This window comes from Perca fluviatilis, chromosome 11 (assembly GCF_010015445.1).
Source record: "Perca fluviatilis chromosome 11, GENO_Pfluv_1.0, whole genome shotgun sequence".
Taxonomy (NCBI): Eukaryota; Metazoa; Chordata; class Actinopteri; order Perciformes; family Percidae; genus Perca; species Perca fluviatilis.
The window spans coordinates 29,520,595-29,533,967 of NC_053122.1; the positions used below are offsets into that span (position 1 = coordinate 29,520,595).

The 13,373-nt window shown below is 39.2% G+C and overlaps 1 protein-coding gene across 1 annotated transcript in view; it reads left to right on the forward strand.

Annotated features, from left to right (window-relative positions):
• LOC120568652 (palmdelphin-like) overlaps positions 1–13,373 on the forward strand; it is a 29,910-nt gene that overhangs the window by 4,455 nt on the left and 12,082 nt on the right. Inside the window, exons 2-7 of the mRNA XM_039816304.1 lie at positions 7,579–7,624; positions 7,780–7,860; positions 8,738–8,841; positions 12,656–12,770; positions 12,878–12,902; positions 12,983–13,054. Of these exons, the coding sequence (XP_039672238.1) occupies positions 7,580–7,624; positions 7,780–7,860; positions 8,738–8,841; positions 12,656–12,770; positions 12,878–12,902; positions 12,983–13,054 (442 nt within the window). The 5' untranslated portion in view covers position 7,579. The remainder of the gene's footprint in view (positions 1–7,578; positions 7,625–7,779; positions 7,861–8,737; positions 8,842–12,655; positions 12,771–12,877; positions 12,903–12,982; positions 13,055–13,373) is intronic.

The following is a 13,373-nucleotide window of genomic DNA, read 5'->3' on the forward strand; positions in this document are numbered from 1 at the left end:
CTGGGGAGTATGACACGTAAATTAGGGTTAGGGTATTTTTAAGATTCTGGCGGTTTCAAGGTCATCACGGTATTTTTTTCTTTTGTATGACTGGGCATTTATATAGGTTTGTAGTTTCTTATTCTACTGTCAGGAGTACTATATATGTATATGTATGTATATATATATATATATTAGGGCTGTCGCGATAAGATTAAAGGCAGAGCATTTTTTTTAATCACATGCCGCCATTTATTAATTTATTTTCACTTCACTCGGCTTCACGTCGTGCCTAACAGGCTACTATTTTGAACCTTTGCCGCCCTTTGCCATACTTCCTTGTAACACATCCTGCTGCTGAAGTCTGCAGGCATGATGGAAAAACACTGCAGCAACACAATTCTGAATGGCGCTTTTTATTTTCCAAAACTCCCAGAAAGCCATATGCACATTGTGTAAAGCCGAATTTAAATATCACCGAAGCACGTCAAGCTTGAGCTACCACCTACGAGCTAAGCATAGTACAGTTAACGTGACTCAGGTTGATGCTAAGTAGCACTATTTTGGAGAGGGCTACTTGCCGACCTGCGGATGGAACCAAATCCCAAAAAATTACTACCGCTCTTGCAAAATGGGTGGCAACTAACTGCAGACCTGTCAGCATCGTAGAAGACTCGGGTCTTAAAGACTACGGTTGGCATGTTCTGACCTGTCTTATACCTTGCTAGATTCACACATTGTTCTTCTGTTTACAGTAAATAAATAAATAATAAACAAATACAAATCTTAAAATCAAGTTCATGAAGTCATATTCTTTGCATTCATTTGATTCCCAATCAAGATACACTGGTAAGAATTGCTTTCCATTGTTAATATGTACTTATAAACAGTTCTGAAATGCAAAATAATAGAATTTTAATCACGTGATAAAACATGTGATTTTATTCACTATAGAAATTCACTTTTTTTTTTTTTTTTTTGGCTTGACATTGAATAATATATATATATATATATATATATATATATATATATAAAAACAATAATACTATTATATATATAATAGAAGTATTGTTTTCTCTAACTTAAACTCTCATCAACAATACCTTGAGACACTTGAGGCATCTCAACAGACTCAATTGTAATTTTAGATAAATCTTTACAGTATGATTTTTTGCCACTAGATTTTTTTATATTCAAAGATATTTTATTTAATTTGAACCATGTAGCATAGGCAGTTCAACCATCATTAGCATTCTGCATTAGATAATTTAAATTTGAATGAGATAAGACTAGGGTTGTAACATCTGCGAACATGTTTGGAGAAAGGATGTTTGAAACATTAGTCAAATCATTAATATAGATAAGTAATAATAATGGTCCAAGAATAGACCCTTGCGGAACCCCACAGAGCAGTCTGGTTTTGCAGAATAGTAACCCTTTACACACACAAACTGACTTCTATTAGAAAACATAACTTTTTAACCATTTGTATGTAGTATCATGAAATCCTTATACAACTTGTCCAATAGAATGTTATGATTGACTGTGTCAAAAGCTTTGGAGAAATGTATGAAAATACTACAGGTAAACTCATTATTGTCAAGTGTAGCGGTATCTTTGTCAATCAGGTGAATCAGAACCACATAGGTAGAATGATTTTTCCGAACACCATACTGATGTTTATAAAGAATAGAATTAGAATTAAGATGGAACAGAATCCTTTTATATATAATTTTTTCTAATATTTTTGAAAAACATGGTAAAATAGTCTGTAGTTAAACAACACGGATCATCTGCTTTAAACATAGGAATTACTTTAGCAACTTTTAAATCTTCAGGCACTACCCCTGTTTTCACAAACAGCGAAAATATGTGAGCAAATGGCTGCACTATAACCTGTTTCACCTGTTTGACAATACATATATTATCATGGCCAGCAGAAGATGGTTTTAGTTCATCAATTTTGTTACTTATTTCCTGAATATTTGGAGGCTTAAAGTAAGAAATAATGGGAAAGCTCCTATGAATAAAATTCACTGGATTACCGTTGCGGTAACTCTCAAGATAGAGCCTTACTTTCTGTTTTGATACAGAGGAGTTATCAGCACTGTTACGTTTCTCCGCTATGTTTCATTCATAAAATAGTGATGCCATGGCGGCAGTAAAAACGGGGATACAACAAAATATATAGTTTTTATACAGACTTTTGTATACATTATATATTCTAGTGTATTATCATAATTTGTTTAACATGTGCAAATATTTTTTTTTTTACCTCAACCTCAAAACAGATAAAGACTTGCGCCCCCCCTGTGATCTTTGCCGCCCCGTGATCTTTATTTTTTGCTGATCTAATTCAATGAATATATTTATTTCTGTAAGACTTTTAAACACCATGTGTAAGGGGTGTGGGATTTGAGATATATTTTCGGTACATTTTATTCTTTTTCCTCAACAGTTTTAATAACTCAACTGTGAACCAAGGCTTATTGAAATCTTGACTGTGTTTCTTGGTAAAACTGCCAATTGGAAAACCTTCATTGAAACTACAGCTAAAAACTTTCATTAAATGTTTATATGCAAGTTCAGCATTATTTTCCTCATATAGATTATCCCATGAAAAGCTGGCAAGCATGTCTTTAAATTTCAAAATATTTGACTTACTTATAATTCTTCTGTGTATGTTTTTTTAAAGATAATCTTTTGGGCATTTTCGGCCTTTATTTTTATAGGACAGTTGAAGACATGAAAGGGGAGAGAGAGGGGGAATGACATGCAGCAAAGGGCCACAGGTCAGAGTTGAACCTCTATATATGGACACCCGCTCTATTTCCTTGGTATTTTTACCTCAATTTACTTTTATTGAAGAGTACTGAAAGATGGGGAAATGATCTGACAAGTCAGAATACAAATCCCCAGATCTCATAACTTTGCTCAAAGAGCAGAGATGTTATCAATCAAGGTTGCTGAGTTTTCTTTGACTCGTGTAGATTTGTGTATAACAGCAAAAAAGTAACTAGAATAGAGGGTATTCAGAAAATCAGTAAGGGTATCTACTTTGTTATTCAAGAGGTTAATATTAAAATCTCCTAAGATATAACAACGTTTTTTCTCATTATTTATCAGCTCAAGAGAACTAACCAGACTCTCATTAAAATGAGATTGCAGAGTCAGGTGGGCAATAAATAACACCAACAATAATATTTCTTCCACCAGAGACACCAGAGAGCGCTAAAAAAACCAGATTCTACCTCAGCTCTGTCTGAATTCAGAGAAAGATTATCCATGATTTTAAATTCATAATCAACACAAATAAACAGTGGTACTCCACCTCCTGTTCTATTCTCTCTTACATAGTGAACTGAATTGTATTTTGGTAATTTAAACATTTCTTTTGTGCTTTCTGATAAAGCAATAACAGAGAAATCATGTTTGAGTGAAGATAAGTAATGAAAAAATGTATCATAATTGCTCGAGAGGCTTCTTATATTGAGGTGAAAAGTAGAGAAAATATTAGCAGGCATAGAAACACATAAATCATTAAATTGGTTTGAGGCTTCAGATGATGAAAAGAAATTTTGGTCTGGGTCAACATCAAAATTGTAATTGTCAATTGTAGAAGGATCAAAGGCAGTGTTTCCCACAAATTAGAAGGCAATCTGCTGTGGTCACCCCGTGTCTGACCGGGGGGGGAATAATTCCTTCGTTCATAATTCGTTACACAGAACTTAATTTTCATCATCTAACATCTAACACATCTAACACCCTATACAAATTCCTCCACAGCTGTACAAATTTCACACTTTTTTTAAATTTAGTATAACAGCCTACTTGCTGCAAAAAGTTTCTAATGCCCTATAATAAGGGAAGGCCTCAGGACAGGGTCCATTGATGGAGATCCTCAGGTAAGCTGCCAGGTGTTCTCCTTGAAGTTGGTTCCTGAGGTCTGTTTTCACCTGAAGATAAAGCAAAATGCTAATTGATATGAATACAAAATGCACCAATAAAAGACATTGGGAATTTCAATATATTGCTATTACCCTGTTCACTGTTGAGAAATCCCTTTAGCAGTTTACAGAGGAAACAGGGATAACCAGAGCAATGCTTGCAAGAAGGCTCAGCCCGGGGTAGAGGTTGGCCCACTCATCAAACTCACTCGCCAGTAAACTCAAGAGCTCCTCCTGGTTCTTGTTCTTGAAAGATAAGGGTTTGTCATGGCATTAGTGTGTGTGTGTGTGTGTGTGTGTGTGTGTGTGTGTGTGTGTGTGTGTGTGTGTGTGTGTGTGTGTGTGTGTCGGTGTCGGTGTGTGTGTGTGTTATGACCAGTCAAGTCAATTCACTCACCTTGAATATCCCAGTAAGGACATGGTTCTTGAACAAGAGTCACTCCTGAATGACTTCCTTCTCACGTTGAGGGCAACATTTCCTGGAAAAGTGTCTGCAGATGAGAGGTGTTCATTGTGTTGTCTGTTAGTGCAGCTGCTTGTGGCCCAAAGACATGGAAGGCTCCAAGGATGTCCAGATTATGGAATCTCTTCTCCAGATTGGTTTCCAGGCCAGTTATGTAAGGGTGAATGAACCTACAATGACCATATCAGCATCTTTTTAGGAAGAGCCTACACTCAGTTTTGATAATAGGCATTAAGTGCCAAACCAGAGAGTATGTTCAGGACTACTACTTATCTTTTTAAAGGTTTTAAAATGTACCATTGAGGCCTGCACTAATCAATTTTTAATCTTGTCACATCTATGTGAAGACAGTGAAGTGCATGAGAAGTAGCTTCACTGTCATTTTATATGAAAGAGCTCATCGATAAACAACTGAATAAAATACATTTAAAAGTAATGATTAGTATACTGTGTGTATATGTATACAGTACAGGCCAAAAGTTTGGACACACCTTCTCATTCAATGCGTTTCTTTATTTTCATGACTATTTACATTGTAGATTCTCACTGAAGGCATCAAAACTATGAATGAACACATATGGAATTATGTACTTAAAGGAATATTTCACCGCTGGAAAGCTGAATATATCTTTAAATTGGGTCACTTATGTAGTAGAAATGTGAAAAAAAAATTGAAATTGGTGCCTTCTAGGCCGAGAAAAGCCAGAAAATGTGTTTTGGTCTTATATGGATGAAAAACACCAAATCCCAGAATGCACCTGCTTCGTTGCTTTGAGTCCACTCCCAAGCCACGCCTACCGCTTGACAGACCCGGACAGACCGACAGAAGCATTCAACTCAACTCAAGCGTGTTTTATTGTCATTTCAACCATATACACGAAACAACGTTTCATCGTGACTCAAGTGGCGTTACACATTTAACATATATAAAAACGACATTATATAAAAACGACATTATATAAAAACGACGAAACAGGCTACATTTAGTACACACACTTTATAGGCTCCGTAAAGTTCAGCTAACGCATACTAGCATTAGCGCTTGGTGGGCTGTAAACACCGAGCATAAACACAGCCGTGAATTAGTGTGTAATGTAGAATGGTCGGCATTTAACAGTCACAAACTCCACCAGCAGTTAGCAGTTAAATGGATACAAATCACCACATTTCTGTGCCACTCGGTGTTAACACAGCCCACCTCTTTTACCTGGCGACAGAGCATCTCTAGCTCGGAGGGCTAGCAGGCCTGGTAGCTGGACAGTCCGGTACACTATTCAGGCATGTTTCCACAACAAAAACACAACAGTCTCTGAACTCACGTTGGGAGTGTCGTTGAAGTTGGATGTAGTCCAGTTTGTGGTCTAAATGAGCGGACACTTGAAAGCAGGATCCGTAAAGTTCAGCTAACGCATACTAGCATTGGTGTAGCTAAACACAGAGTATAAACACAGGCGTGAATTAGCGTGGAATGTCGAATGGTCGGCATTTAACAGTCACAAGCTCCACCAGCAGTTAGCAGTAGCTAGTTGGATTTTATTTCTACACCAGTCCACCTCCACGGGCGGGGGCAGCCTGGTAGCTGGATAGTCCCGGTTCCGGGTACACTGTTGTTCAGGCATGTTTCCACAACAAAAACACAGCAGTCACTGAACTCACGTTGGGAGTTTCGTTGAAGGAGGATGTAGTCCAGCTTGTTGTTTAATGAGCAGACACTTGCAAGCAGGATGGCTGGGACAGGTGGACAGCTAGCGTTAGCTTTCCACCTAGCCGATGAGGATGTCCCCTAGCCGGCTAGCGGCATTGAGCGACACCGCTGGTCTCCGTGCAGGCGAAGCTCACGTAGTGTGCTGAGTATTCCGTCTGTAATAACGTTTCCTCCATGTTCTCCGATCTGTACCGATGTATCCCGGTGTTACACACGTCCGGTAGTTTGAATGCAGATAATTGTTGTAAATGTTTTCTGCTGAAAACCGAGAGCCTGTTTAGCGAAGATTCAAGATGGCTGACAGTCCTTTTCATTCGGAATACCTCGGCCAGACTCGGCAGTCTAACCCCCTGTGGGCGTGTTGAAAACATACGGAAGTAGATCCTACTACTGGCTGTAGTCCTTTGCCTCTGGCCCAAAAATCTTCCAATGACGCAAAAATCGTCATTTTACGTCATCGGAAGATTTTTTCCAGGCCCCAGATGCAGAAGTCTCTCGTCTCAGGGGGACATGAGGGAGGGAGGCACGGTCATTCAGAAATACTATCGGGTTTCTACTGATACAAAGCTGAATGCTAAATCGGTGAAGTATCCCTTTAACAAAAAAGTGTGAAATAACTGAAAACATGTCTTATATTTTAGATTCCTCAAAGTAGCCACCCTTTGCTTTTTTGATAACTCTGCAAACCCTTGGTGTTCTCTCAATGAGCTTTATGAGGTGGTCACCTGAAATGGTTTTCACTTCACAGGTGTGCTTTGTCAGGGTTAATTAGTGGATTTTTTTCCCTTATTAATAAAAAAGCAAAGGGTGGCTACTTTGAAGAATCTAAAATATAAGACATTTTTTCAGTTATTTCACACTTTTTTGTTAAGTACATTATTCCATATGTGTTTATTCATAGTTTTGATGCCTTCAGTGAGAATCTACAATGTAAATAGTCATGAAAATAAAAAGAAACGCATTGAGAGAAGGTGTGTCCAAACTTTTGGCCTGTACTGTATATATCCACCTGTTTTTATTTGCATTTTCATTGTGAGCATATAAAAAGCCTGAGTGGAAATGCCATAATTTCAAAAAAAGTCCTGAAATATAAATTATATATAAGTTAAGGGGGGGAGGGCGGAGGTGGTTCATGTTAGAATTAATAAAATAAACATGACAATGTTATAAAAATGAATGAAGACATCCATTTTGGGTTGGTTATTACATAATGCACCATATTACAGTTTCGTTAAAAAGAAGTGCAACTCCCACATTTTGTAACAACCACCGCATTGTGTTATCGTTTATTACAAAATGCGGGGAAATCTATTACATATTGGGTTATGTTTTTTTATTACAAAATGCAGGAGATTATTACGTAATGTGGGGGTTATTACAAAATGAAGTGAATAGTTATTAGATTTTGACATTGTTATTACATAATGCGTTGTAACAAGGTGTGTAAGAAATGTCCCGTGTGTCTCTGATGTGTCCTGCAACAGAATGGAGGAGGCTGCCCTGCTGAAGGAGAGGCTCCACGCCATCACCGTAATGCTTTTCTCTACTCATACCTACTATCATTATCTGCTACAGTAAAGTAACGGTTTATATCTGCACCACTCTGGTAACTGTACTTTCCATGTGTTGGAGTCCTCGGTCCCCACTCTCTAATCTCATGTGAGTGTTTGTCTTTAACGGAACAGGAGAAGCGTCGCATTCAGGAAGACATCAGGCAGAGGAAACTGGAACTGGACCGAGAAAAACTCAATCTACAGCATCTAAAGGTTCACTACGCTCATTTACACGTTAACATAGTCTCAATCTATAAATAGTCAGCAATAACACCAGATTACCCATTTGGGATTATCTCTTATTAGCATGTATAATCATGCTGTCCATCTGTTTGTCCACAAATGGTCCTATCATTAGGGATGTAACCATACACCCAACTCACAATTCACTGCCATTCACGATTTTAAATTTTTTCACGTTTTTCTTTAACTGAATGAAATGACTCAAAAATATTCCTTTATTTATATAAACTGCAAGACAGCAGATGTGTCCTCTTATCATAAGTGCAACTGAAATAGTATTTTATCTTAAATAACAAAACTAAACAAAAAATTAAACAGTCAGCTTTTTTATTGCTAAGGCCATATGCTCAACTTTAAATGATTTATTTAAAATGTAATAACTCATAAGAACAACTCTTTCCAACAGTAATTTCCTGTTAAACAACAAAATGAAAAGGAACACTAGATGGCAGAAGGGTGTTTTACGACAACATTGAACGCAACACAACCTTACGAGCCAAACTCAAACACAACACCAGTCCCGTCGCCGTTATTATCCGACAGTGGTGTTGTCCATGCTGTCTCAAAGGTCAGCGAGACTCCTCTGTGTCTTTAGCTGCAGACTGTTGGACGACGCTGTTGGAATCCTTTCCAGTGAAATGCATTCACACTTTACACCGTTTAGCCGTCATAATTTTAACCGTGTTAAAGTCAGCTAACGTTACTAGCTAACAGCAGGCTAATGTTACCTGCTGTGTTAGCTAGCGTCACGGTTCGCTAACAGTTTGATGTACTCTAACATCTGGTAGCTGTAGCTGGGAACCTGAATTAATCCACATAACTGTGTTCTTTCTTCTGAAATCATCAGAAGAAAGCTCTGAGAGAGCAGTGGTTGCTCCAAGACTCAGCTTCCCACAATGCAGCAGGCTCTGACCATCAGCAGACCAGAGCACTGCAGCTGAACATCAACAGGTACACACACACCCACACGCATTCACACACACAGACACACACACACACACACACACACACACACACACACACTTTTGTTTTTATTGAATGTAGTTTACAAAAAAATCAGGTAAGCAATGATAGCACGTGAACAACAAGTGCACAAACTTATGAAAATAATAAAATAAAAAATATATATATATATACATATATAGAAACATACGAAGCAATACAAACGAGAAATAACAAAAAAATATAAAAGAAATAAGAGACAATACAAACAACAACAAAAATTAAAAAATTAAAATAAAATAAATAAATAAATAAAAAGTACAAGAAGACATAAATTTACAGTTAGTCAGAGGTTTAAGGGGAAAAAAAGCGCTACAGTTTCCACAATTTTAATAATTTTTTTGTTATCCAATGTTCTAAGTGACTTCAGTAGAGATTTAATTACCTGAATTATCGTAGAAACATATGATCTTGCACTCAGCGCAATTGCCTTTGTACACCGATGCATGTATCATTTCTATTTTGCACCCGACGCACAGCGGACTTTTCCCTCCACAGACGCAGGTCGGTAAATTAGGGAATGTATTTGTGCTCCCGGGGGCGGTTCAGCGAAAAGAGAAGGCGTGTTCCAGTGCAAACGTTCTCTGGTGCTATTTTGCAGTTTCAGAAAACAATTCCGCCAGGAAAAACCTGGCCTAAAGTCAGTGGCGCTAGTCTAAAGTCAGTGGTGCGTTATTCAGATGCTATTTTAGGGGCGCATGCTTGGCCATAATGTAGCGTGTGCACAACGCGCATATACTTCTCTCATCTAAACGGACGCAGCAGTTCCCATTTTTGCAAACCATACATAATTACAAAGAAAAATATTACTGAAAATGCGCTTCAGGTGTTTGGATAGATCAGGAGGAACTTTACAGTACAGTCCTCAAAAAGTCGCAGCATTCTTTGTAGCTTGTTGTGTTTTACACAACATTTCCATGAATCATGGATGTGTTGATGACCTAAATGAGGAAATATTAGAGGACTTAAGGAGACGTGATGTTGAACTACGGTGGGATTGGACACTCCGGCGGAGTCTGGTCTGGGAGTAATGCGCGATGCGCTCCTGGTGGAGCGGGTGGACGGAGATGGAGTGGAGGGAGGAGGAAGGGGCACAACAAGTGCAGGTGGTGCGTTTGGAGGCCCATGCTCCATGGCTGCAGCAATCCTCTCCAGACTTGAGGAGATGTGCCCGAGAGGCCGCAGCAACATCGCAACCCGGCCAAGACAGGTATTTATTACTGTATCTCGGACAGCTCCTGCTGGCGTGTGCCAGGCATATCCGCCATTATAATAGCAATCCGCCATGGAACAAGCGCGCCTGCTCTTAAAGGGAATGTGAGATGACGCTCTAATTGGTTATTTTCACGTTACGCCCAAACCACACCTAGCTACTTCAGACCAACCCATTTTAGATTTGCATCGGGCGCAAGAGTCATTTATCCCGCCGGTATAATAGCAACAGCACCCGAGATCCGCCCACAAAGCTACTTGCATTTTGCGTTTCATACTTGCGTTTCAGATCGTTAAAATATGGCCCAATATCTTTAAGGTTAAAGGAGTAGAAAAAGTTGGTGGGTTCAAAAAAGTGAGACTCCAAATCTGTCCAAAATCTTTTGGAGATTTCACAATATCAATGTCAATGTCAATGTCGGTAAATCTTGTTTCAATATTCTGTTTACAAAATGTACAGGAAGAGTCAATGTCGGTAAATCTAGCAACAAGGTGATTAGTAGGGTATATGTTTTGTAAAATGTTGAGGTGCGCTTCCTTAGCTTTGTTAGAAACATACACACACACACTTTTTAGAGCGCTTAGTTGCAGATGACATCATACGCTCATTTGCATATTGGTGACATCATAGCTTAGTGATTGTCGGTTGCAGCGAGGGAGAGATAACTAATACAAGAAGCAGCAGCTTGTCACTAAAATGAGAATAGCTGGTCCACCTTAAAGCCAGCCCACCTTAAGTTAGTGAGCCTGAGCTGAAGTTGTCGTTAGCTCCGCGGCTAACATCAGTTAGCAGCAGGACACAGGAACTTGTCTGTGGTCTTGGACATTTATTCCACGACGGATAAACTGTACAGAGACTGCACTGCTACGCTAACAGCATTAGCATTATGCTTCACACTCACCGACACGCACGCACCTCCCTCTCTCTCCACACGCTGGCTAACGTGCGCCGCTGTGTGCGCAACACACATGTTGTGTGCGCAACACACATGTTGTGTGCGCAACACACACGTTGTGTGTGTGACGCTTGTGTGTGTGTATATGTGTGTGTCAGTCAGTGCTGTAGTACTCAAGACGGTTTTTTTTAGTTTCTCAGACTTGTCCCAGACTTGGCCATTGGTCTCACCAATTCCAATTCTACTGTGGTTGGTCTGGACCGAGTCCAGCACTATCTGCAACATCCTCCTTCAGAACAAAACCGTTGATGAAGCACTTCTTCATAGAACAGGTTTTGGTTTAATTCAGAAAACATCTCCATTGGTCACCTGGTAAATACCTGGCTGCTTCATATGAGGAGGCATCAATCATTTTCATTTTGGCCGCAGACATTTTCCATCAGCAGTCCAGAATGTTCTTGTTCCACCAGAATTAAAAGACTTAACATCAAAAATGTGAAGTTGCACTTCAGCTTTGTGTGACTTAACCCTTGTGTTGTCTTCCCGTCAACCATTTTTCCAATGTTTTGGACGCCTTTTTTTCCACAGTTTTTGCTTTTTCCAACGTTTTAACCCATGTGCTGTCACATTGACCTGTTTTCAATTTTTGTTTTATATCATAAAATATGGGACGTAGAAATAAGAAATAATTTAACAATTTAAAACGTAAAACAACTGTCAAAAACGTGAAGGGTTAAATAGTAAAAGTTTTCTTCTTCACATGTTCAGCGCTTATTTCTACGTCCCGTATAAAAACTATATAAACGATATAAAACTAAAATTGAAAACGGGTCAATCTGACCCGAAGTCAACACAAGGGTTAAATCAGGGGTCTTCACCCCCAACCGGCACCGTCAGACACCGCCTACCAAGAGTCTGGATCTGTTCAAGGTTTCTCTCTAAAAGGGAGTTTTTGCTCGCCACTGTTGCACTGAATGCTTGCTCTTGAGGGAATTACTGAAATTGTTGGGTCTTTGTAAATTATAGTTAATATAATTATCTGTAAAGTGTCTTGAGATAACTCTTTTTATGATTTGATACTATAAATAAAATTGAATTGAATTGAAATTCAACGTGTTTTAGGCCAGGGACACCTTAGCTGAAAGAGAGACCGAGTAGGGCCCCCCCTACTGCACAGATTATATACAATTGAGTTGCATATTAAACTGGGCCGAATGGATGAAAATAAATAGTTATTATTCATGCATCATGTTGTAAATAATCTGGCCTAATTTGATCCTCCAGTGTTGTTACTCTGCACTTGCTTTTTGATCATTACAAATAATAATGCAACATGATCTTATAATAGGAATGTCTCTCTCATCACATAAATGATCAACAGGTAAGTGACTGTCTCCCATTTGGACTCGGTCTTGTCTTGACTTGATACTGGATACAGGTAGTCTTGACTCCAGCTGTTGTGTGTGTGTGTGTGTGTGTGTGTGTGTGTGGCTCACACAGTTTCTCTCAGATGCTCTCCACATTGTTTTTATTTTCATACTTAGGCACTGCGCCTAAGCTGTATAATGGCAGGGTAACCTGAACACACATACACACACACACACACACACACACACCAATATATGACCTAAGGAACCTGCGCTTTCTCCCATTAGGATAGAAATGGAGGTGGAGTCTCTGGAGGGACAGGAGTCGATGATTTCTGCCAGGGAAAGTTTCATCCTCAACAGACTGAAGGCTGTGGAGAAAAGTCCAGGGGACATTATCAAGGTACACACACGCACGCACGCACACACACTCACACGCACACACATACACAGAGCTGTATTTTAGTGTGTCCATTCTGTTTTATTTACTGATTTGTGTCTGTCCCGTAGGAGGCCCAGGACAACTTTGTTCCAGGTAAGTGATGACATCATTTGGACATTTTTACCAACACCAAAGATGGATCTGTGTTAACATTTCTGATTTCTGTCCCACAGAGCCATTCCATGTCCCAGAATCCCTCTCTCCACCAGCCAACCAACTCCCTGAACCAAACACACCAAGAAAGAGTGAGATCATTTTTACACATTCCTGTAAAGCCATTCAAAGCTCATTGTACTTCACTGCTTATGAGTTTGGATATACACAGATTTATAAGTTCAGGGTTCACTCATAACATCCTGAAGTCTGAAGGCAAACAACCGTAAAGGAATAGTCCACTGAAAACCTGCATTTTGTAAGTATCAAACACAGGACAGCAGATGTAGCCTCCTTGGATTTAGTTACAATGGCTTCCAGTTAGGACCAGGTTTACCTTTGTCACTTATCGTTAGACAAATGTAAGCCAACTACGCTAACGTTAAGCAGAAGCTGTGTATTCTGGCAAAG